Source organism: Cupressus sempervirens, chromosome 2, assembly GCF_028749045.1.
Source record: "Cupressus sempervirens isolate cs-2001-9-10 chromosome 2, ASM2874904v1, whole genome shotgun sequence".
In the NCBI taxonomy this organism is placed as follows: Eukaryota; Viridiplantae; Streptophyta; class Pinopsida; order Cupressales; family Cupressaceae; genus Cupressus; species Cupressus sempervirens.
Genome location: NC_143119.1, coordinates 649,122,622 through 649,149,742, shown reverse-complemented (window position 1 = coordinate 649,149,742; position 27,121 = coordinate 649,122,622). Strand labels below are relative to the sequence as shown.

General features: G+C 35.3%; 1 protein-coding gene across 3 annotated transcripts; it reads left to right on the top strand.

The window, feature by feature from the left end:
• Positions 1-276: 276 nt before the first annotated feature.
• On the top strand, positions 277-22,369 carry LOC149575043 (uncharacterized). 3 transcript variants are annotated; one of them, XM_089814908.1, is made up of 9 exons: positions 277-397; positions 561-913; positions 3,954-4,163; positions 6,433-6,686; positions 7,120-7,390; positions 7,482-7,565; positions 7,756-9,917; positions 10,012-10,288; positions 21,529-22,369. In XM_089814908.1, exons 2-9 carry the CDS (start codon positions 617-619, stop codon positions 21,703-21,705), a joined length of 3,732 nt encoding a protein of 1,243 aa, XP_089671034.1. In that variant the 5' UTR covers positions 277-397; positions 561-616; the 3' UTR covers positions 21,706-22,369. The 3 variants fall into 3 exon arrangements, with proteins under 3 accessions (XP_089671034.1, XP_089671032.1, XP_089671033.1); XM_089814906.1 differs by having other exon boundaries at positions 499-913; XM_089814907.1 differs by having other exon boundaries at positions 277-428.
• The last annotated feature ends 4,752 nt before the right edge of the window (positions 22,370-27,121 follow it).

Here is a 27,121-nt window from a genome sequence, read left to right as displayed (position 1 = left end):
TTAAAGCAGGTGCTAGGAAATAATGTTCTCTTGCATTTCTGCACATATATATTAAAAAAATAAAAAATAAAAAGACATTAGCCAAACGGCAGCCAAATCGATAAATCCTTTCCATCTACATCTGAATTTAATTTCGGCGAATTTCGTCCTCATTTCAAGCCGCACCAAGCCTTCCCCACGCTCATTAAGTTGATACTGAGACTTAGCCCAATCAGATGCCGCCACGTGGCGGAGCAGCCGTGTGCTGTTAAAGGCAGACCAGAGGTCGTGTATCGCACGGCTCTCGGGAGTTGAGCAAAAAGGCCTCGGAGGGGAAAAAGAGAGAAAAAAATTCACAGGATTTGAAAAACATTTCACAGGATTTGATAACTTTGCTTCACGGATTTCTCTCATTCTGGTATCTTTCCGTGGATCGAACTCTAGATGTTGTAAGCAGCGGATTGGGCTCTTCTTTGTTGTTTGCTTGAGGGGATTGGACTTTGTGTTTTTTTTTTGCAGATTTATACAGGTAGGGAGGCGAAGGTGAAGGGTTTAAGTTCTTCTCTGCTTGCATGTGACAGCCGCAGGGGCTTTTGAAGTAGAGAGTGGAAAGATTAGGGTTTCGAGGGTTTGAGAGATGATGACTCCCAACAGGCGGGGGCGCTGGCCGGGATGGTCTCGTACTTCTCGCTCCTCGCCTGCGGTGGATGACAAGGCAGTTGCTGTTGCGGAGAAGAGCGCCGGGAAGGCCGCCGTGGAAGCCCCGCCGAGGAATTCTTTAGACGGGAATGGCCGGTTTACGCCGGCTCCGGCGGCGGCGGCGGAGCCGGAAGTCTGGCGGCGCTTCAAGGAGTCGGGATCTCTGGACCAAGACTCACTCGAGAAGAAAGACCGGGCAGCTTTACTGCTTCATATTAACAAACTAGACGCAGAGGTCAGTTCTTGGAATTTTTTTTACAGAGGATTTTTTTGCTCAGGGTAAATTGTTGAATTCTCCCCTTTTTTGAATTTTCTGAAATCTTTGAAGTTTATTTGTGGGAGTCGTGGGTCTATGACATCGTTTCTGTAAAATTTACTTCTACTTGTACTCCTGGATCATTTAGGGTAGGCCACTGGGGGATTTGAATAGAACACTCTATAGTGTCTTCCAATTTTGAACACGGGGTTTGTAATGGGAATATAATTCTTTTCAGTTGTGAATTTCTAGTTAAACATTTTTTACGTACACATGCTTACAAACTCTAGAACAAGATAATAAAATACCAGGCTCAGTTTTTTAGTGGAGTTGTGGAGAATTGAACTTGTGATCACTTCTACGGTAATTTTTTTTTCAAGTAAGTATATCAGTGGCTTGAAGCTGAACAGAGCCTCCCTTCTCATTTGTGGAAGTGATATTCACCTTTTTGGGCGCGTCTTTTAGATGGTGGTATCATTGACCATTTGTTCCCATGAAATCTCTTTGCATACCTTGTTTTTATGACTTTCTAATTGGTTAGCTTCCCTCTGCTCATCACCGCGGGGTCTTGCTGGTTCTCTTTATATTTTGGCAAGTGCTGGTGGTCATTACAGGCTGGCTAAGATCTGCACACGCACGCTGGGGTGGAATAAACTAACATATAACCCCTCTTTAATATAGTTGAACCTTCAAATTCTTTTTTATCCGCCACTCAAAAATCTCATTCATTTGTAGAATCCATTTTACTTTTACTCCTTTCTTCTGAAGCCACAAAAATGAAGTTGACCCAACTTAATTGGAAATAAAATGTATGCTTTTAAAGTTTTTTGATACCACAATAATGGCTTGGTTGGGAGCTGAATGAACAGTCATGAATCACTCATTTGAGTAGTGTACACAGTATAATCCAAATATCAACCCTTGAAGATGGAAATGTATGATATTTATTCTTAAAACCAAATACATAGAATAGTGTGAGAAAATTAATGTCAGACTCCACTCTTCTACACCTATTCCCTTACTAATGTGTGTTGTTTTCCTATCTCAACACTCTAACTATAAAACCAAACACAGTACGCTCAAATCAACTCTCGATTTTTGGCAGTTTTGTTGTGATTTGTAATAATATTGTTCCTTGTGAGCTTATATCCCCTAGCATTTTATTTCCTCTACCTGTAATGGTAAGAGTGACGAATCTTGGCTCTTGAAATGAAAAATTTAAAGCCACTATTTTAAAAATTGGATTGCACATTTATCTGTTAACACTTTATAAACACCACCAAATAGCTGTCTATGATTTAGTGTAATCAAGGTAATTTAATATTCTACACGAATTTTATTCTACTTATATTTATGCTACAAAACTTCACATTTTTCAAGAACTTTATCATTACTTTTGACATCCTCCTCCTCTTACACTTTATGGCTGGCTTAGACATCTTAACTTTTTGTCGCAACCCATGTCGATGTGCTTCTTCTTTTAACCTGTATGAAATTCATTTTTGTATGGGAAGCGAAGAACCATTTATATATCAAGAAATGCTCAACCACCAATAAGGTTATTCTTACATCCTTAGCATCACTTTTTGTAAATTTCATTTGAAGTAAGTCCTATATAGGAATAAATCTGGCTTTTTTGATGGCTAATACTTTTGAAGGAAGATGAAATTTTTGTGCTCAACCTTCTCTTTCAAAACGTACTCATCTCTTAGTAGTGTTTTGCATGTCTTTAATGCTGTTAATCTCCAATTTATATCTTTTCCACTTCTCATAAAAATTCAATTACTTGTAATAGGATTCACTTTGGTAACTTGGTTTTACCAGCTTTCTCTTAAGTCAAATCAGCTTTTTCTTATCTGAAGTTTATTCAGCATTTCAGGATACTATTGTGCTCAGATACAACACTGAGTGCTTTGTTGAGGGCCAAATTAACAACCATAAAGCCCACAAGTATTTAGTATACACTTTGGAAGGTAAAACAGTAAGGGATTGAGATGGAAATTCAAATAATTAATAAGTGAAATTTCTTCATTAAACACTGTTGTAGAATATATCAACACACTTCACACTCTTATATTTTTTCCAACTAAATGCCCTCTATTTTCCCAGCTACCCTTAACAATAACAACAAATAATATGGTCTGAATTGGACTAATGGGATTTTTTGGCTATTTCTTTGCATGTTGCATTCACTAATTTTGTTAAGAGTTTCATCTCCTTGCAACTTTACTTGTTGCTCTAAAGATAGGAACCCAGGAGACAAGGTATTATAGGGCAGGTCCAGAAGCCACTATCTTGCATAAGGATTGCATATTCATCTCTAGTATTCCTTGGAGTTTTGGAATGAGGTGACAGTGACGAATTTCAGGGACAGGGTAACTTTGGAATCGGATCCAGTTCTGGGGATGGTTGGCAGCACAAATATAATCATATCCAGGGTATCTAGTTTCTGCTGAAGGTGCACCTTTTTTTGGCCATGTTGATTGGCATCAATCTTCTTCAGCTTCCTACCAAGTGTAACACTAAGTCTTGAATTGAGAAAAATTGTATGGTTTGTGAAATTTTATTAATGTGTTGCCTATCTTTCCTTCACTTACTGTCATGTATGTTCTTTACAACAGAGAGTCATATGTTCCTTTACCATGGTAGTTGCTGACATTTTGTTGTTTTAAAACCTTGTTTTAGGTTATCAGGAATGCTGTTGTATGGATATGGAATAATCAACTTCTTTTTCCCATCATTGGATGAAATTAATATAACTATTAGATTCATTATCTTAAATTTGTTTTTTGATCGCATGTCCTTGAGACCTGAATTGGCAGACCATAAAATATCTCTAGTCTGATAGAGAACAATTTAACAATTTAACAAAATATAATTGAAGCTATAATGTCTTATATAATCTACTAATTTAAAACCCTCACAGTATTATATAAATGTTAGTTGTTCAATGCATATCAATCCATATATGGACTTTTCCTCTTGTATTTCTTCTGATAACCTTTTTCTTCTTTTGCAGCTGTATGATTATCAATATAACATGGGGCTTCTTCTTATAGAACGCAAGGAATGGACATCTAAGTATGAACAAGTGAAACTCACTTTAATTGAAGCTGAAGAAAGTCTGAAGCGAGAACAGTCTGCACACTTGGTTGCCATAACTGAAGCTGAAAAGCGAGAAGAAAGCTTGAAGAAATCATTAGGGGTTGAGCAACAGTGTGTTTCTGATGTAAGGATGCTGCTTATTTATGCTATGTACTCTTGAATTATGATACAATGTGTTCTATTATTACAAGTGCACTGGGTTATGTTTTAAATTAATGTGAGGAAAATAGTGTTGTTTAAATTTTAGTTGAGCTTTGTATTTTGATATGTACATATCTTCTGAACTTTATTTTAATGCTTAGAGGCATTCTACAATGGTAGCAAGGGGTGGAGTGTATGGCATGAGTGTGTTAACGTCAAAAAAAATCTATCTTTTAGCTTAAATTTAACAAACATATGTCAAAATAGTAATGACAATAAAAAAAGAAATTACACTCCATAAAATTAAAGATATATCAACATCAAAATAATAAAATTTAGAATTAAGATATTAAAAAATCAAATAACCATTTTCATAATTTCAATGTATAGCAAATATTCTTTTTGAAATTATTAGTAGAGAATTATTAATTCAACTAAAAAAATTATAAATAAGTTTCTATTATTAAGGTTTGTTTTGAATAATGATTATGATTTTTAAATAATAAATATAAAAAATTAGCTGTAAAAAATTAAAAATCATTTAATTTTAGAAGTTAGAATAAAAAAATATCTTATCTAGAAAAACAGTGGACAATCAAATTTAAATATTATTATATTTCTGTATATAATAAATATAATTTAAAGTAAAATAAAATTTTTCAGCGAAATAAAATAGTTCCAATTGATATTCTTGCAGCATACTATTTTTTTTAGCTATACATTTCAATCACCTTAAGAATTCTATATTTTATACGTACCTTTTCATACAGCCAACATGCCGTCCCATCTTAATGTCAATTTCATTGTAGAAAGTTGATTGTTTTTTTGTATTTGACTGAACATTGTGAGAGATACTCTTGCCATTAATTTTCAGATGAAATGTAAGGTTTTTTGTTTATGTTCCACAAATGGCGCACACGGATTATATTTTCGTAATCTAATGGCTGAACAAATTCACCCTTTAAATAGCAGATCGGACACTGGAGAGTTTTTTTTGGTTATCAATAGTTGAAAATCAAGCTGTTCATCTTCAGCTTGATATTTGATGATTATGAGTACGCATTTAACGCTACTGAAGTGTGCAAATTTTGAGGTTAAGACTCAGTCAATTTAGTAATTCTCTAGGTGATATACATTCTTATTCTTCTTGTTTCTATATTGTGCAAATATGTTTTGATGAATTTGTATTCCCATTTTTGTTGGAAATTGTTATTTGAAGTTCTTTTTTTTCTATCATTACTTCATGTAGTGTGTAGACTGCTCTATAGTTTACTGTTGCAATTGCTCTTTTTCTTAATTAAAATAATCTGTGGGCGTATCCAATATTTCAACAAGGGTTTTTCAGCAACATGACATTCGTTACTAATTATTTGTTTGTGAATAATTTTTGCAAGAGAAGAATCACTTGTTTCATGATGACATTATTTCCCCCAAATCATTGACCATTCCAGTGTGGCATGCTTGTAAGCTTGTGTTGAACTCTTTTTATAGAAAGATATCATTAATTGACAAACTTTATCATAAGTATGCGGTGACAGTCAGAATATTTTTGTTTCATAGAAATGACTGTGTTTCTTATATTTGGCTTTCCCCTTATTTTAGAACTCTTTTCTGTGCTTTTTTCGTACACAAGTTTTCTCTAAAGGCTTGGAATGAAATCAAATAATTCAAAAATAATAGATACTGTGCTTAAAAACATTTTGCAATTCACATGGACTAATTCTTAATATGGAGTAGAAACAATTGTATTAATCTCTGGAATTCACAGTTTGGAAATTTAAGCCTCACTATGTAGTGTAGGTGGTCATTGACACGAAGAAAATGGGTATATTATCTCTAGGATTCACAACTCAGAAAGTCAAGCATCACTATGTAGTTTAGGTGGTGATTGACACCAAGAAAATGGGTATATTACAGCACTCAAAACTTTTTTAAATTGTGTAAATATTGTGTCAAGATTGTGAGACGACATGCTAACTGTGATTTGAGTAGTTGGGTGCTTCAAGAGCAAATGAGAGTATCTCCAAGCACTATATAATCCTCAGGATTCTTGGGTACATATTAGAATTTGGAGTGCTTCACTTTGAAGGGACCTAGGAGCTGCAATAGTTTAGTTGTCTACCATTTTTACAAGATTGATTTCAATATGCCTTTTTAAGATGTTTATTAATATTTAGCAAATATGGTTGAAATAACCCCCTTTTTGAATTGTTTTAGGTAGGTTTATTAACTTCTCTCACTTTAATTTTCAGCTTGAGAAGGCTTTACATGAGATGCGCTCAGAAGTTGCTGAACTTAAGTTTATGTCAGAGAGCAAGCTGGCACAAGCTCGTGAAATGGTTGCAGGTACAGAAGAGAAAGCTCTTGAAGCAGAATCAAGGTTGCATGCAGCTGAAGCTTTGCAGGCTGAAGCAAGCCGCAAGCATGCAGAGACAGAAAGGAAACTGCAGGAGATGGAATCTATTGAAAATGCTCTTAGAAGAGAACGTCAATCCTTCAAGTCTGAGTACGCAATGACATTATTTTCTGTTTTCTCTGCTTGTGAATTTTGTATTTGCTTATATCTTGAGTCATGCATGCCGTGTCTACATCTGTCAGCATGGTGATTGGTTACGTGTATTTGTATGTTATGCATATTTAAATTAGCTATCAAATTATTGCTTTTAGTGTTTATGACATAATATTGTTATATGTGATGATCAAATGATCAATAGAGCCACCTGTTCTCTTTCTGGAATCCTTTGAGATTCAGTAATAATTTGGAATCTGGATATGCTTTTCATTCTATAGAAGTCAATTTATATCAGGCAATTAGATTGTCTTCGTTTTCTAGATTGTGTATTTAGCTACTTTTGTATTATGTTGTGTTATAAGTTCAAGTTTCTACTCTACTGAATACCTTAGCCTATGTGGAACTGATATTATGGATGCCTTTTCAGACGTGATGCCCATGAGGTAGAGCTTTCCCTTCAAAGACGGAGTCTGCTTGATTGGGAGAAAAAATTGCAAGACAGCCAAGATAGATTACTTGAAGGACAGAGGTTACTGAATCAAAGGGAAGAGCATACAAATCAGAGAGATGAGGCTTTGAAACAAATTGAAAAGGAGCTGGAGGATGCCAAAAAGCAGATTGAGAATGATCATTCAACCTTAAAAGAGCAAGAGGCAGATATAAGGGTTAGGTTGACTGCTTTAGCCACAAGAGAAGAGGTCTGCTTCTATAGGATTCAATAAAATGGTATTTTGTCATAATAATAGATTAAACTTACAGGACTTATATACTGTCATTTTCTTTTTCCAGAATGCTGTTAAAAGAGAAATTCTTATTGACAAGAAACAGCAAGAGTTGCTGGTCTTACAAGAGAAACTTGCCAGCAAGGAGAATGTGAGTTTGGAAAGCGTTCATGATATGGAATGCATTAAGTTGTGGTTGATATTAAATCTGAGAATGTTAATCAGATCATTTTATTCTTTTGCTCTGTTCTAACATCATTACTAATATGTAGCATTCTCTTATGATTGTGACAATTCTATTCTATAAGTGGGGCCTAATCGTTTTCTCTCGATAAGTGCAGGAGGAGATCCAAAAGCTTCTGGATGAGCACAGGGCTTTGCTGGAAGCAAGAAAAATTGAGTTTGAAGCTGAGCTTGAACAGAAAAAGATATCAGTAGAAGAGGAATTGGAAAAGAGGAGAAGTGCATTAGAGTTGTTTGAAGCAGATATCAAATCCAAAGAAGAAAAAATTAGTAAAAGGGAGCAACAAATTGAAAAGAAAACTGAGAAGTTGAAGGAAAAGGAGAAAGAGGTGGATTCAAGGTCGAAAAATCTAAAGGAAAGAGAGAAAACTCTAAAAAATGAGGAAAAGGAAATTATGATAGAAAAGAAGAAGCTGGATGGAGAAAGAGAGGAAATAAATACTGAGAAGCAAGAGCTTCAGAATTTGAAGGTTTCTCTGGAAGAAGAGAAACAACAAATTTGTAGTGAGCAGGACAAACTTAAACTCACAGAAAAAGAGAGAAATGAGTTGCAAAATCTTCAAACTGAATTAAAAGAGGAAATTGAAAATTACAGAGCTCGAAAGCAGGAAATAGAAAAAGAAGCTGAGGAGTTGAGATTGGAAAAAGAGAAATTCGAAAAAGAATGGGAGTTTCTTGATGAGAAAAGAGAACAAGCGAATAAGGAATTGGCCTTGGTTGAAGAAGAAAAGAAGAGAATATCGAAATGGCTGCGAGATGAAGAAGAAAGGTTAAAACAAGAAAAATCTGCACTAAAGGAACGGGTTCAAAATGAGACAGAGGCCCTTCATCTTGAAAAGGAAGCTTTTGCAGCTAGCATGCAGCATGAACGTGCAGAGTGGCTGGAGAGTATTCGAAGGGAGCAAGCAGATCTCGTTCGAGATAGTGAACTTCACAGAAGTGATTTGGAGAATAATATAGAGAAGAGGCAAGAGGAGATTGAGAAGTTTTTGCGGGAAAAGGAGATTGGATTTCAAAAAGAGAAAGAGAGGGAGACACAGCACATCACTGCACAAAGGGAATTGGTATCTAAAGAAATGGAAGAAATGAGACTTGAAAGGAAGAAGCTTGAGAAGGAAAGAGAAGAGATTAGCAAAAGTCGGCAGCATGCTGAGTCTCAGTGGATTGAGATAAAGAAAGATATTGTGGAACTCCAACTCCAGAGGGACAAGCTTAAAGAACAGCGAGAATATTTGTGTAAAGAAAGAGGAGAGGTTTCAAGATTGTCTGAGCAGCTTGCCAATTGGAAAAGAGAGGTAAATATAAGTGAGGACAGTTTGGATCTGATTGCAAATAAAGGTGGAAGTTTTAGGTCTGAAGATGTCTATGGTTTTTCTCAGGAAGCAGTCCCAGAAAAGTTTTTTGGCACGCCGGCATCAGCATCTGCAAAGGGTGATCCTGAACCTTCTTCTGGAAGAACAGTTCCAGGTGCTTCAGGAACACCAAGCCGTCTTTCATGGTTGCAGCGATGTGCTACAAAGTTTTTTAACCAATCACCATCCCCTGAGAAAATAATTGATGGTACAGGACGAAAAGGAGAAACTGATAGATCACCTACTGTGTTACCTGAACCTACAATTGCAGAAAGTGAAAGAATGACCGGAGAAATTGTTGTTGGATTAGAAATTCAACCCACACTCTCAGCAGATGATCAGAATTGTGATGCTGGGGCTCAAACAGAAGTAGTTGCTCAGGCTAAAGGTACATTGAAGTCTTCACCTGCTGTAAAATTTGACCATTCTCTGCCATCCCGCTACAAAGGAAATGGGTCCAAATCAAATGATAAATCAAAAGTAAAAGTTTTTAAAAGAACTCGATCGATCAAGGCTGTGGTAGAGGATGCCAGGGGGATTATTGATGATGCTCTTTCTGATCAGGAGAAGAATGAGTCTGAAAGTAGAGAAGAGCATACTGTTGCAGATAATAGGCAGGACAAGGAAGCAAGGGCAGGTGGAGACCAAACCAATTCTGCTCAAGAAGTTGATGACAGCAACAGGGAATCACTTGCCACTGATAAAAAGTCATCCAAATCTGGAAGAAAAAGGCGACGTGGACATTCATCTAGAGTCACAAGTGAGCAAGATGTAGATGATTCTGAAATTCAGTCAGAGGGTGCTGCAGGAGGACGCAGAAAAAGACGGCAAAAAGGCACAACAAATGGTGGTACCTCGGTGTTAGCAACACCTGGAGGAAGGCGGTACAATTTGAGGCATTCTACCATGTGAGTTGGTTGAATATGTGGAATTTAGCTTTTCAGGTTTATGAAACTTTGCGTGAATTTTTGTCTGATAATGTTCAGCTCTATACATGTGTAGTGCAAGTCATGTAGGCAATCAAACACCATCTAGGGATGCGAAGGACAGGGTTGTTGCCCAACCTGAAGAAGAAGAGCCGATGAATATAGAAGGGACTTCATCAGTCAAGGATACAAAGGATAGCCGGGAAGACTCTTTAGATAATACGGCAATGGTCCCTTCAGCTCAAGATAGTGACAACAATATTCCTCAAGGAGAGACACATGACTTTCCAAGACACCCTGATGGTGGTTTGGAACATGATACTGAGGAGGTTTTATCACATGAACTTACTAAGGTATGCAAATCATTTAACACAAAATTATCAAGCACCAAACTTTACTCTGTTGTTTTGTTTTATTGTATTATTTTTAGTGTAACTCAAGAATACTAATCTAATCCGCTTTCAGATCAATTTAGGACAGCTGTGGATGGGATGTATAAGCTAGTCCACGTGTAAAAGCTTTTAGACTATGGTGATTACTATGTTCATTGCAGTTTTGGTTCTATACAGCATAACCAAATTTGTGAAGTAACTCCAAGATCCAAGTTAATGGTTATTTTTCCAAACCCCCTGTACCCATATCCTCTTCATGATTCTGAACTGGTTTATGGTTTGAAACATAGTTATAGGACTTGGACTCTGCAAGCTGTGCTTAGGCTCAAACTTGGACTTCGTGTCTGGACTGGGCAAATTGAAATATTCAAAAATTCAGAGCTTTTTAAGGATTTAAAACTTTTTCATGTATCATTTACTAGCCTATGTATTCCTACGTGCATGCCTAAGATAGGTCATGGAAGATTCTACAACCATCTTCTCTCATTGTTTTTGAGGCCCAACCTCAGTGGCATTCTCATTCTCATAATCCTCATCATTGCTCAAAAAATCTAAATGCAACTTAAATTTTTAGAAGCCTGCTTGAAATGCTTTTTTTAGCTCCTTTCAATGTGTGAATGCAAGCTACAAACTTGCACAAACAATCAGCAATGTATATATGAGAGCCAACTGATTTGCTAATCTATTTTTTAAAACCCAATATTCTTCTTTCAAGCCTTTTTTTCCTCTCTTGTTTATGTTTGCAAGTGATGGAACGACCTTTTTTTCGTCTTAGATGAAACATATAAACCCCAATAAGCAAGTTAAAATAACTAATAAATTGTTTTTTTTTGCTGGCTGCCGCAGAGTCTTACTGTTGGGACTCTGCGAGTCAGGCCAGGACTCTGCCAGACTTAGCTTAGTCTGGGTCTAGAGCCAAAAAAAACTCTGGAAGCCAGGCTCGGTATGGGACTCACAGAGTGCTGTAGCACTGGTTTGAAATGTCTAGTTTACAGTCTAAGTTTTGTATCCTTCTCCAATTAGGGATAATTTATTCTAATCACACTTGTAAAGAATATATGGAAAAGGGAAAAAATCCAGAAGGTAAATGTTCGTGAATGCCTAGGATTGAATTACTTATATGTTGTGTGTTTGCAATTATTTATTTGATTTTGTTTGTCTAGCTAGAACTAATTTAAATAATCCCTTTTGGCTAGTACTTTCTTTGTATTCTAACTTTTCTCACACCTCTACAGTGTACAATACTTAACTAGTATACCTTGACAATTTCATTTGTTTTTACAAATTCAAATATTAGTGTTCAAAATATTGAATACACCTTATGTTCTCATCATGTGATCATTTAGGAAATATTGAGTTGTAATTTTTATTCCTTTAAATAAATATTTAGATTGATGAATGCTATCAGTATAGGGGATAGCTCCCATTACAACTGTAGATATTCTAACCTATTTGAAAGCCTAATTTTCTATTTGGCACATGAGCTTCAATATAGTATACTTTAACCTTAGCATAGGCTCACAGCCCATATGCACAGAGCACTTATATGTGCTTATCTCATACCATGATTATGACGTGCCCATATACACAGAGTACTTATATGTGCTTATCTCATCCCATTTTTATGACGTGTTTGATGGTTGTTTCCTCCCATTTAACACTGATCCAAACCAATGATAGCCCGCAGATCAGTAAAGTCATTGTTCCTCACACCTTTACTTGAATGCATTCCAAGTCTGGGCAATCACTTCCCTCCACCTCCTCCTTTTCCCTGGAGAAAATCCTTCCCCTTTGTCTCTGGCTCATTCACATCTTTCTTCCTATTCTCCTTACCTTTCTTGTCTAAAATGTCAACGTAGAACCCAAGAGCACTGGTTCCAGATCGGCATTAGCAACAGCTTGGGCATTGTAGTCAACTTCAAAGCCCTATATGGCTTCAACTCCCCTCTCCTAAGATTTTAGAATCTCAACCAGAGGGCAAATCATGGCTTGGTATATTTGGCCACCATGCTTCTGGTAGTTACTGCCCAGACTAGCCAAGATCACTCTCCTCAGTGCCATCAAATCAAGCACCCCATCCACCTTGAAAAGTGTGGCATTGTTCATTGATATGCTCTTTCCTGTACAAACAACTGACCCCAAATACATGTGCCAATGATAGGTGCAGAAAATTGTTTCTCTAAATTTTGTTTTATAGCAAGTTTCACAAACTATAGTTGGGAAGAGCAGGGTAGGCTTATTTTTCATCGCTGCTCAAGAATAACTCCACGATTCACCTAGGACTGCAGAAATTTTACCATGCCTTTAGCCATTAAGATGAACAAATGGGGGATAGAGAGGTTTACCTTGCCTTGGTCATGAGATGCACCAAACAATCTAGAGGATGCATTGTTCAATGTTAACTGACACAGGCAAGAAGTAGAAGTCATACAACTCATCACCTAACTATTCAAATCCAGACTGAACAAATGTTAAAACTTTTTTTGGAGAAAGGATCACTTAACTCTATCACGAGCATTGGCCATATCCAAGTTAATGGGTATAAATTTCTCCTTAGACTTATAAATGGAGTGAGTGGCATTTTGAGCAATGATCAACCTATTCAAGATTTGTTTGCGACCCACAAATCCACCCTGTTCTTTAGAAATAATAATACTGAGGCACGAGTCTCTCCGGGATTACCTTTGAGATTATCAATAGGCCTAAACAAGTCCAAGGAATTGGCTCCCTCTATTTTGGGGACAAGAACAAGAAAAAGTAGAATTTGAAGGTTTCTCTTGAATCCACATGAGCCTTCTCCAACAAAGTGGCATGAACTACCAAAGCTGAATCATTGAACAATTTAGAGATAGCTAGTGGAGCTTGATCATAAAGAACCACATGAAACTGATCTGTATCCATCTATGCTACTACTTCCAGACCAAACTTTAATTTTCGTGCGTATTTTCACCCTATACCACCTCTTGAATTAATCCAACTGAACCAGTTTCTGGATGGAAACCTATGACAGCCATTTCATGTTTGTCAAAATTCATAAAGACATTCATTGTCATTACTCTTATTTGTAAGCTTCATTGTCATTACTTTTTTTTGTGAATGGCAATAGCATGAGATAAAGAGATCTATCCTCTACAAGCTTACAAATGTAATGACAATGAAGCTGAACATACTTGGACAACTCATGAAAAATTGGACATTTGGCCAGTTTGAGCATCCTTTGATTATCATAAAAGAATCAACACCTAACTGTAATGCAAAAGTTCCAAATTTGTCATTTCATAGGACTGGCACAAACCTTGTTTTGATTTGCTCAATCAATAGTGCTGAACTACAGTAAATATTAGTTTATCCACATAGATGACATGTAGAAGTGTATTGCCACTAGTAGTTTTGACAAACATATTAGAATTAGGGCTCCTCTTAAAGCCTTGATCACTAAGTTACATATCAATCTATATGTACCAAGACAGAGGAGCGTGTTTTAGGCCATAGAGTTTTTTCACTAGTCTGCAAACTTGCTGTGCCTTACCAGCAATCTTGAGATCAGGAGTCTAGGTCATGTAGATCATTTATTGCGTGTCACCATTAATGAACACATTTTTGATATCTATGTTATGAGCTTTCCATCCAAGCTGGGCAGAAATGATGACAACAAGTCAAATGGTATTCATTTTGGTAGTGGGAACAAAAGTCTTCTCATAGTTAATGCCCTTTTTCTATGAGAGCCTTCTAGTGACTAGCTGAGCTTTTTATTTATTAAGGGTTCCATCAACCTTAATTTGATGTGCCCACTCGCAGCTGATGGGCTTCTTACCAGATGGGAGATGAGAAAGGACCTACGTAATGTTTTTCAGAAGACTATATATATTGTTCTGCTTCTATAGCTTGTTTCCACTCAGGTATACCTTTAGCCTCGGGGATAAGATTGAGGCTTATCAATACTGTTAGTCATGGCCATAAGCAAAATTTGCTGCATATGTTTGCTCTTGTTTCTAGATGATGTACCCTCAATGAGCTCATCATCACGAAGAGCACCCTTTGTCTTGGTCCACCATATTGACCTGAGAATAGTACTGGCATCTAATTCAGGAGGAACAACTGGACCTGGATTGGCTGGCATAGGTTCATCAGGATGTAGTCTAATAGGTTCCCAAGCAAAGTTGGGTGGTGCAACATCATTCCCGGGAGACTCCAAAATTTCAGAGTGAGTTTTGAATCTTCGCACCAAGTGGACCTAATGGAAGACCAAAACTGAAATCTTTAGGTTGTAAAGGCAGATACTCCAAACTGAAAACAGGAGAAGAGAGCTGAAAAGGCCCTTGTTCTTTATCAAGGACAACATCTTGACCGAATGTGAGTTGACTAGTGTCTACATCAATCTCTCGATATGATTTGTGATTTTCAGTATACCTTGTGAACATGAGCTTCTAACTCTTGGAATCCAGTTTTAAGTGGCTGGCATTTGGAATCCAACATAAGTTGAAGAGTCAAAGACATTCAAATGAGCGATTTTACACTTCCTACTAGACACTTCCTTTGGAGTATTCTTAATAATGACCTGGATAGGAGTCCTGTTTAGAAGATGGACAACATTCTAAATTGCTTTTGCCCATAACTTCTTTTGAAACATTTCTATGTTCGTACACAGATTGAGCCATCTCAGTGATTAATGTGGTTTCTCTGCTCAACCACAGTGTTTTGCTGAGGGGTGTAAGGTGTAGAAAGGTGGTGCTTGATACCGTGATGTGCATAGATATTGGAGTAATCAAAAGAACAAAATTTCCTCCCCTCTATTGTCTGTTCCTTGAATTATTATTTTGTCGACTCTTTTTCTACCAATGCCTCAAACTTCTGAAACATGCTAAAAACCTCTGATTTTTGTTCAAGAAAATACACCCATATTTTAACTAACAGAAAATACCTTGACCCAGTAAGTGAAGGAGTATTCATTGGTCCACATACGTTGTCATGAACCAATTGTAATACCTTGGAGGCTTCGCCAAGATTTGCCGTCTAAAAATGGAGTCTGATTTTGCTTTACAGCTTGACAAGCTTCACAGACTCCACGATCCTGAGTTTGAATTTTTGGTAAACCAATAACTAGATGTTCTCGAACCAAGAGAGGTTGTGCATGTTCAAATGCCCATACAGCTGATGCCAAAGATTGCTGATGGAGGAGCATTTAGCTGCCATGGCATGCTCGTGAGAATCATCAGTGTTAACAAGTCTATAAAGACTGGGATCCTCAATACTCGCAAGAGCTGTAGTGTGAGTCTCCTGATTGACAATACTACAATTGTGTGAATTGAGTATTACATCGGAGAGTGTCTCGTAATCTGACTGATAGATAGAAGGTCAAGTTATATGTCTGCAACATAGTAGACATCAAGGAAAATCAAATTCCTTCCATTAGATTGAAATAATATTTTACCCTTTTCAACAACAAATGCTTTCCTCTTCCTCCTAAAATAATTGATTTAATGAAACGTTGTGCAGTTAGTGAACCAATCTAGATAATGAGTGAAGTGTTGAAGTATTTGAGTTGATGTACCAAGCATATGAGTGATCTACTGGGTGTTTGGCCATAAAGGCATAGAAGGCAGATTACTTTTATATAGTGTCCGCATTATGCTATTGTACATTTGGACTTCTGCTGAGACTCTCCTGATTGCTTCTGTCCGAAGCCAAAGAGTGCCATCAATCTTTCTTCATATGGCCATATTTTTAGCTATGATGGCACTAAATGTTCTTTTTCTTAGAGCTGTCTTAGAAGTTACCTGAGCCTTTCTACAAAGAGAACTGGTTGTTCGCTTTATTCTGAGGAATTGAATTTTCTGTGAATGCCTGTTATGTAGAAGATGAACTAGTACTGCTGCCGAACTGTTATCTGCATCGGTCCTGTTGTAGAGTTTCAGTGTAAAGATCTAGAAACTTCAAGCCACCATTAGTTGAGGTAATTTTGAGCATCTTAATAAAGTACTCATAAGACTTCGGTAGTTTTCTTTAGAGTGATTACTACTATGATTTCTTCCTCCATTGTCCAACCAATCGTGTCCAACTGATCATGGATGTTCCAAAATTTTGTGAGATGCTCCTGTAAGGACATCTTCCGATCACAAATGTTCTCTATTTTTGTGAGATGCTCCAGTAAGGACATCCTCACATCCAACATAATAGAGAAATGCACGTCCTTTAGGAAAAAATTGTGTTCCAAACTCAGCCCTGTAGGACAAGTAGATTTGCCCAAACTAATCTGGTCAAGGCACCAAAACTCAGATTTGTCATCATCCACTGCTTCTGTAGTTGTGGCTGTTGAACTTTGGACTACCTTCCAACAATATGCTTGTCAAGGAAGCCATCTTTTCGAGGCACTAAAAAATAAGAAAATACTTAAGAGACTTAGTTCTGATGGCATGGAACCCAATGCACAGAAACTAAGAGTAGATTCAGAATGCAGGCACAAATCGTGAGACAGAAATGTCTGCTGACACAAATCCCAATGCAAAAAATCAGAAAGAAAAATCTTGAAACTCTCAAGATATTTGTTACACAAACCAAAACCCAGAAAGCCAAGGTCGAGTGAAGTATATGTGCCAGTCGCAATATAGCAAATAGTGATTAAAACCCTTAGAAAATAGATAGCAAACTGGCAAAATCGTGTGTGCTCAGAATCACAGGTTTTAGAGATGCAAAACAGCACCTAAGTGCATCTTCCGACTGAGCTGTGAGACCCTTGACACAGAGAATTGTGTCATATTTTGCAGATGTGGGCAGAAAAAAATGCAAGCTCCAAAAACATAAAAAAATGACTTCCAAATTAAGGAGGCAGTAAATGACAGAACGTACACAAGATGTCTCACGGGCAAGGAAAATGGCACAGAATGCCCTATCCTGTTGCCAAAAAAGATTGAGAGATAAAGAACAAGGAGGAAAACTGTGCACAGGAAAAAACTGTTGAGTGGCATGATCTTGGCACAGAAGAACTCAGGCAAGTTGAAGAAGACACTGGTGAGTTTTCATATAAGAACATCACATGAGTAGACAACCAACACACAGGTATAAAGAAAAGCACGTTTGAATTTCTTAGATGAACCCTACAAACTCTAAAAGCACAAGAACAGAAAATCATGGCAAAAGCTTTTTCTGAATTTTTTTTCACTAAAAACTTTCTATTCAGAAATGTTTAGAATTATAATCTTAGTTACCAATTACGAATCCGGACGCCGATGCTGAATGCAGGATTTTTTTTTGGGGGTGGGATGCAGATGCGTATGGATGCATGCATGTGTGTGTGTGTGTGTATATAATATTTGTTAAATTTAAAATAAATGCTAAATTTGTTCGATTATATATATATATATATATATATATATATATATATATATATATATATATATATATAAATGTATGTATGTATGTATGTATATATATGTATATATGTATGGGTAAGATATAATATATTTGTTAAATTATATATATATATATATGTATATATGTATATATGTATGGGTAAGATATATATATATATATAAATATATATATATGTATGTATGTATGGGTAAGATATAATATATTTGTTAAATTTAAAATAAATGCTAGATTTGTTCAATTTAATATGTAGTTTAAAATCTAAATTGAATATTTTAAAATACAAAAAATCAACATGTAAGTGTTAGTATAAAAAATATAAAATGAAATAAACCGATAGAAAATGTTACAAGTTAATAGCAATATAATCTAAATAAAATAATATTTGATATATCATATATATTATAAGAGAGCAGATTTCTACAATCCATAGATATTTTGGAAAGTTTATGGATTATATTGTGTCATTGTTTTTGCATGAATGTTTCGGATCACACTCTGATCCATTCATGTTCTCTTTGATCCTGATGATGGATAACAGAGAGTGATCCTAAACATTGATACAAAGACAGTGACACAATTGAATCAAGAAACTTTCTAACATATATGTTATGTTTTAAATATGTATTATTAAAAAATTATGTGATAAATATTTGTATTGTTTGATCTACAAATATGTATTGTGAACACCATTTAAGGACAAGGTGACTCATAATTGCATGCACCATGGCTGCCCAAACTCCACATATCCATAAAGTCAAAATTTGAAGATTAGATGTATTTCACACTGCTTCCCTTCAGAAGATCATTTGCACACATTCATCCATACAAATATTAAATCACCTTCCGTTCTCCTTTTCCTCTCATCACACTAGCAGGATTGACGAGAACAAGAAATTATAAAGCTACATAAATATCTGCATGCCAGCCACAGATTCTGCACAGACAACGGCAACAAAAATATCAGATGCCGGCACAGATGACACGATAGAGCCTGTGCAAAAATGAGAGAAGCAATGCATCCTGTGCACATCACAAAGCATCCGCTTGTGCAGGCATCGTCTTTTGCATCCGAGGGCTAGGCAGGCACATCAGTATGTGAAATTATAATATTTTTTTATCTCTCTTTCTTGCTCTGATACCATGTTACAATGGTAATTGCTTGATATTCTTCAAAGAATGAAATGTACACATATAGGCAATTACAGTGACAATATTTTGTAAAGAAACATTGAATAACTGATACTAATTTATAAACTATCTAAACAGACTAATATTACATTAATTGACCATTAACTAAATAGATATGTAAATATTATTCAAATAAAATTGGGAGATGGGGATCGAATTTGAAGCTCATTACAAAATAGAAATGGGGATCAAGTCATTAAACCCCCTCATCGTAGGAATAGGAAGAAGCGTGCAACAATTGTGATCTTTTTTTGTAGCATATCATATAATCTTAGACTTGTTTCAACCATAGTTGGAAAACTCAGATTCAACAAAGAAGTCACCAAGCCCTAGATAAACTTGGGAAAAAATTAAATTTAAGTAGAAATGCCTTTTTTGTTGGAAAAATCAATGAAAAGATGCATCCAATGAGTTAATGAATGAGAACACAAAAGAAGCAAGCTGAGTTTAGATATATATATGAACGCAAAGTGGTTACAAAATTGCATTCTCATGCAGAATTTTGATGGCTGGAAGCAAAATTGTAAATAGTTTTATAACTTTCTTATTGTCCTAGCAGAAGCCTGCGCTGGGTGTGACTGTGCCTCTTTGCTCGATATCTCTGCTGATGTGCTGGGCTCACTCTCCATCCTGAATGTATCTTGTCCTGGCACTGGCAATGTCTCCTCGTTTGACTCCTCTTCGTTCTCCTCCTTGGTGTCATCTAATGTGAAATCCAATTCAACCTCTTCCTCCTCCATGGCCTCCCTCTCCAAAGCAGTGATGTCATCCATTGTAAACAATGGAGGCTGCTACCGGGCTGTCCAATCACATTAAGGATCTTTATTTTCCAAATCAATGGGACCAGCTGGTGCATCCTGTGCTGTTTTTATGTGCAACTTAAAATTTTATTGCACATAAACACGGTCATTGAGGTATTTTTGGGCTAACTCGCTTCTCTTCTTTGTGTGGATGGACTCAAATAAGCTCCAATTGTTTTCCCAATGGGATGAGCTACATGGCTGGCACAATATTTTGAGAAAAAATTGCTTTAGATTGGGGGTATTCCCATGCCAACTTTGCTACCAAGCATCTGGAAAATAAAATATTGAAAAGTTGGAAAGCAATGAGAAAAGTGAAAACATAATTTATCAAATGCAAAATTGCAAATGTTCGAGTGTCTCTTGCTTTCATTGTCAGCTCAGAAGAGAAGAGAGTTCCAATTTGTTTTTCAATACTTATCATTAATATTTAACGTGTTTAAAAAACGAAAATGATAAAGTATAACTTTATATTAATTTGTTTTTGAGATAGTATTTGACAAATGTAACATAATATGGATTTATATTATTATGACATTCATATAGTAGTTTTAGGTATTAAATATGAATGTTATGATGATTTTACAAGTTATTAAATAAGCATACCCAAAATGAATCACCCTATGAGAAATGTTGTTCGGGCATGCTCGAATCTACTTACACGTACCTGTATCCTTACCTGATTTGGTTACTTAACTTTTGGGCGGTCTCTCAGCATGTTTCTCATGTCCATGTCGGCATCATATTTGGAAGCTCTGTTTTTAAATGGCTCATCTTTACATGATGTCTGACAGTGGTGATTGTTTTGATGGCTTTGACAAATTTATATTTAGGTTAGGACAGTTCTGCATCTAAAAATCACGATATACCTACCTGGGCAGCCACTTCCTATGTACCAGTAATTTTTAAAGACTAAAATCACATTTTAAAAGCTGGTGGTTTTATTGAGGAATAATGTAAACAATTTTTTAAATTGCCATGAAATTGAACAATTTCTTGTTCTAAGGCTTTCTGAATGACCTGCATATGTAATGTGATTGATGTCTTGCAGACCTATTATTTCATGCCTGTTTCTTGAACTGGAATAATGCATGCCACAAATAAGAAGTGTCAATTTGGGAATCAATGATATTAGTGATCTTGGTGTTATGAAGCTTTCTTTCTGTATGTCAAATAGATCTGTGGTGTGCTGTGCACAGCCTCGGCTTGGCATTTTTATTCTGAATTGTGATGATTTTATATGTTTTGAAATTTAAATAGATGCACATATATACACATGTTGAGTAATGCAGTTGTATATTGTTTATTGCACACTCGAGTTTTGGCATCTTCACTGGTTTGTGTATCTTGGGTACCCTTGCAAGTTTGCAACCCTGAATGCAACATTGACTATTAAATACACATCCCAAGAATTATAGTTATGTGAAGGATGCGTTGCTTTTGTAGATGGTATGAATGAAATTTGTAAGTTACTGTTCACATCTGATACATTTTTCTATTCTTTATATTGTGATTCACAATTTACATAAAGAGCTTTGGATTTCAGTACTCTTCAGACTTTTAAGTACTCGTTTGATTTCTGCCTTGGATCCTTGAACTTGAAAAGAAGCAAAAAATGGTCTATAATTCATGTGCATTTACATATTGATATCTGGTTTGCATGGAATGTTTTGTTTTGCATGCCTCCTAGCATTATGTTTTCTGCCTGTTAAATGTTTCAATAAGTACGTCTGATCCAAAATTGTAGTTACTGTGTATAACTTCTTTGCAAATGTGTTAGTTGATTTTGGTTTATGAAACATCATGAGAAAGATACTGATTTAAAAGGGTGTGTGCCGTCAGTCTGAAACTGGAGATCATTATGATGAGACTGAAAATGGCGAGGTAAATGAGGCAGATGCTCCTGTAGATGAGATAGAAGATGAACAAATTGATGAACTTGATGAAGATGGAGATGATGAGGAAGAGGATAACGATTCCTCTCTGAAAAAGAAGATTTGGAAATTTCTTACATCATGATTTTTCTCCAGAATCATCTGTTAGGCAAGTTGAAGTTTTTTTCTGTCAGCGGCAGCAAGAAGGTAGTAAAGGTCAGCACCATTTGCTGTTTCACTCTTCAGGATATATATATTTGAATCTTTCTGTAATTCATAGCAATTGTTCTGGATAGCACATGCCTATCCTTGTTTGCTGATTTCATTTGAAGATGGTTCAAAGCTTGGAACAAATTCTCAATCATCTTAGCATGTTGTAATTCTGTCTTGTACTAATTAAGATCCTCAACTAACTCTGACACATTTTTTTCCAATTTGAAAGCATTTGTGTATGAGTATTGGACCTGTTTATGTTTACTACGTAGAGCATGAAGTTAATAATCATGCGATTGTTAATTTTGTGACCCTCATTATCTAATTTGCCAAATGGACTTTCACCGGGCAACCAGATTGATGTTTGAATTTTTGCTTTATGGAAGGAGAGCCACCTGTTCTTTTTATACCTCGAAGGGAACAATTCAGTGTTTTCTATCAAGAAGCATTGAAGTATTTGGTGCTCCAGTGCTTCCTCAGAATCCCACATGTTGGCCTTTCCTGGCATATTTTCTATATTCTATAAACGATACTGGGAAGATGCTCAGGACAGTTTGGTTTTATATGAAATTGTTTAATGTATACTTAGTTTTTAATGTTGTTCAGTAGCCAAACTGGAAGCTTTTGTTTAATGTCTTAGTGTGTTGATCTAAATCATCAATTAAAATATTACCTGCAAGCAACATGTCATCCCTATCAGCTATTTTCTAAATAGAGATGGGAGACTGGCGGTTCTTGTTTCTGCGGCATGCAGAAAGCTGCTCTCTAAAAATGTGGTAACAGTAACAACATCCATGATTGCATATGTAATTGATTGGATGGTATCAGATTCAACTATGCTTATGTTGACAGGTAGAAATTGTTTGGGAAAAATATATAGTTGTATAATTAAATGTGATGAAATTGTTGCAGAAGTCATGCATTAAGGCTGTAATGGCATTATATGTGCAAGTTAGACGATCATGGTGGGCAAATCACTGGCTTACTGTGGAAAATGTGTTTCCTGTGGAGCAAGTTCTGTTTTTGTGAAAGCAAAATTGTTCCCTGTTCTTTGTTTAAGAGAATATTCTTGAAAAATCACTAGATTTATTGGAATTATCACATTTACAGCTAGGGAATGAAAATATGTTGAAGATTAGGTATTCTATATGCTGTGGGGAATATCATTTGTAAATGATTCATTTGAAGTGATCTAATTGGTGTCATTTGTTTTGTGTATAAGAATTTTTGTTAAAAAATAAAATAAATTCTTTTCTGTAACTTTTCGGAGGAGAATGTAGAGCGAACCAAAAAAAAAATCCTGAAGCTTTGCAAAATGCAGCAACGTTATGATCGAAATTTGAATATAAGCAAGCCCCCAAGCAAATCCTAGGAGCAAGCATTGATAATTTTGTTCTTTCTACACTTGGCTGGTAACTTGTCACTCTACCCACCTATGGTAAGAGTCGTGCAATTACACGCATTTTATTTTTGGAAGTATGTAGCTAAAATTTCAGTTGTCTTTCCTAAAAGATTGCAGCTACAATCTTGAATACATTGTACATTTGGTTCATCCGATAGTTTCGAAGGCCAACTTCATCAACATGTAACCGTTGCATGGAATATACTCTTTTTTTTTCTGGATTTGTGAAATGGCCACATAGCCATTTACAACTAAGGTTTGAAAGATGTGACTCATACAATTCATAAGTAGGAAATTTTTTCAAAGCAAGTCAAATCGTGATATTGTATTTAAGATCCAATTGTGTGGTTTTGAGTTTTAAAAGATACAATTAAAATTAAATAAAAGAATCCTTAGTAATTAAGTTATAAAATGTAGAATATTATTTTCCTGTGTTAAAATAGTAGATATACAATTTATTTGGATCAAATGTTAATAAGAAATCATAAATGTTTGTTATCTCGAACTTCTGTATCGGGAAAAAAGGATTAATGGTTGAACACCCAAAAAAAAAATGTTTGCTATTAAAACAATATTGACTATGTAAAATACAACTTAAATCTAACACAAATGGACCAACAATTGATCTTTTGACAATTCCATATTTTATATATGTTAAGGAAAATGATAATATGAAAATTTTCAATATATGTACTTTGGTGCTCTGACGGTTATATGGTAAGAAAAATACTTGTTCATAAAAATAATAATACTGTTTTAGGCAAACATCTTATTTAGTAGACATTGTTTTTAAAATGATGTGCTTAAAATAGATAGTCATTTAGAACAAAAGGGTCTAGTAAGAACAATACTTGTTCATTAAAATAATAGTACTTGTTTAAGCAAACATCTTTAGTAGACATCGTTTTTTAAATGATGTGCTTAAAGTCTATAGTCATTTAGAACAAAAAGATCTTTGTATAATAAATTTATTTGTGTTTTAAAATAACATTTATGGGTTTCTTGTGTGTTCAAATATTGGTACATTTTGATTGACATTTATAATATTTTTTTGATTTGCATGTAGTTTGTGTTTGGAATTGGAGCCATCAAAACAATCATGCATATTGAACCTATAAAACTTGCGCTTAAACTAGGAAAAACAAATAATAATAACATTTAACCTTCGATTATGTATACTATTGAGTACATTAAAAAAAGGAAAGAAAAACAAAATGAAATAATAATTAAAAATTGTGAAAATAAAGTATGACATGTAAAGGTAAAATTGAATAAAAAAATATACCCCTTTATTTATTTATTTTTATATGTATGATAGAAGTGAATGAAAAAATAAACTTGATTTTGCCCCTAACATGCGAACGTGACATACTTGCAACAACAAACAACTTGCCAATATAAAGTTGATTTTGTACCTAACGAGCAAGTATGACATGCTTGTAATAAAAAAGAGAATTTGCCTCGAGTGTCGACCAGATATGAAAAGTATAGGAGTAACGTAAACATGTCATATTTAGTGGAGGGGTGCACATGATAAAGATGCAATGTTAAGCAAACCTTAGGAATTGCAAGCACGGATAATTTTATTCTTTCAACTTTGTACACACTTGTATTAAAAATAATGCAATTGCAAGCTAAAGATTTTAATTGCTTTTCCTAAAAGATTGCAACTATAACTATGATATTTATGATGTAACTATCACATGTTCAAACTTTTATTTATTTATTTCACTTGCTAGTGAATTTATTTGTGTTTTAAAATAACATCAATGGGTTCTAGTGTGTTCAAATATTGGTCTGTTTTGATCGACATTTAGTGCTTTTATTCTTTGCATGTGGATCATTTAATTACAATACATAGTATACCTTTATATTTTAGAATTGTAACCAAGTTCATTACAAATCCAACACTTGAAGATTTTGTTACCTTAAGGTTCTCTTTTAATAAATAGGACAAGTCCTTCCTTAATCGTCTTGTTTTCATCCACTTATATTTGGCTACTACTGTCATAATGTCGACTTGTACTTGCACCCTCCTTGTCAACATAGGTTGAAAACTTAATGCATTAAAAGTAGTCTCAAATCTAGGCAATTATCCAGTCTATCTCATCCACATTTCTATTGATTATACATTCTTCCAAGAAGAGTCCATCTTGTAAAATTAGTTGTTAAAAGGAATAATGATGCAAGAGCATCTTGGGTCTTGGAGCAATCTTGCATCAACCAAAAAAATTTCTTTTTCTCTATACCAGTTTGTTGTTCGTAAAGTAGTCATTATTGCTTACAATTTTGTTCTATGTGTAGTTAACATCATGCAAGGGACCTATCCTAGACTCTCCTCGTAAGTGTGTAAGTCTTGTTCACTGGTTTTGTTCAAGTTTTGTGTTATTCTTTGTGATTCCTATTTCATGTGATTCTCAACCTACGAGGTGTGATATTTTCTTTGGCATGGTTTCCTATGTTAACTTGGCATGTTGTGAAGTTAGCAGTTGAATCCCAAGATACATGTGAACCTCTTGTTAAGTGTGCATCACTTCATGTTTCTATTTGCTTTGGTTTGTTTTACGCCTTCAAGGTGACTAGTCGACTTGTGGCTTAGCTAGCTATATAAGAAGCTTGGTTAGATGTACTAATATAGTAGTTCAATAGTAGAGGAATAGGAGAATCTTGGAGAGAAGATAAAATGTGGGCCTGGACTCTAATTTCATAATTTCACAGTGTATGGTTGTAACCCAGAAGCCCTCATAGCTAGCCTTGTTTTCTAATCTCTGATAATTACACCAGTGTGGTTGCCAATGATAGCCTCATGTATGAAATGTTTTCTCTAATTTGAATGTTGCTTGTGTGTGTAACTTTGAGTAGGGTATGTTGGTAGGTTTAAGTTGAGTCAATTCTTCTTGAACCTTCTTCCTCCCTGCGTCAAATAAATTGTTCAATCATTTGTGTTGTTTGTCTATATGCAGGCATTGAAGTCTTCAATATATTCCATATAACTTCATCTTCATATTTCTCTCCTCCACAAGTCTTAATTGATGCAATAATCTTAGAGATTCTACCAAAATAATTTCTCATACACTCATCTTCCATCATTTTAGCATCTTGAAATACACATACCCAATTCTATTATCTAACCTTCTAAGCATGATTATCTCATTCAAATGCAATTTGCAAAGCTTTTTAAATTTCATGAGAAAGTCTTAAAGATTCTACCTGAGAAAATTATGTTTTAGGAAGAGTTGATAATAGTTCTTCTCTAGTAAGCATATTGAACATGAATGTATCTTTCTTTGTTCATCACAACCTTCAAGCTTGTCTTCTTCAATCACATCCTTCAGAATTTATCACATGAATCCATGGATAGAAAATGTGTCCTCATCTTCTCTTTCCAATTTTCATAGGTAACTCCATCAAACTTCATACTTTATGTCCTAAATGGTGACATATATATCCTTAAGCTATTACATTTTTCACTCAAGGACCTAATGCTCTAATACTAATTTTTAGAAAGTAAAGTTCACCATGATAAATGACAGGTACGGGGGGGGGGGGGGGGGGGGGGGGGTGTGGTTGTGAATGAGTTATGCAATTAAAACAACTCTCAATATCCTTATTAATTTTGAAACATGTAAACAATATATGCAAAAACCATAGAAAGATAACCATACACAATAGCACTAGATATATTAATTAGAAAAACCCTTGATAGAGGGAAAACCTTGGTGGGGATAGAACCCACAAGATGATGTACTAATATAAAAGTTCCTTGTGAAAGAATATTGGACCCTGTAAGGAGTCAATGAAATATAATTAGTACATATGCGTCCATGTTAGGAGAGTTTGAATCCCTATTACGAGTTGTGCCAACTCTATTATCAGTTGAAAGAAAGATAAATAGACCCACTATTACTCATGCATTATCATAATGAAAATTAGTGTCAGAAAGCCA

Coding starts and splice junctions, on each gene's coding strand:
- LOC149575043 (XM_089814908.1), top strand. CDS start 617: ATGATGACTCCCAACAGGCGGGGGCGCTGGCCGGGATGGTCTCGTACT. Junction 914..3,953: donor TTAACAAACTAGACGCAGAG/GTCAGTTCTTGG, acceptor CTTCTTTTGCAG/CTGTATGATTATCAATATAA. Junction 7,391..7,481: donor CTTTAGCCACAAGAGAAGAG/GTCTGCTTCTAT, acceptor TTCTTTTTCCAG/AATGCTGTTAAAAGAGAAAT.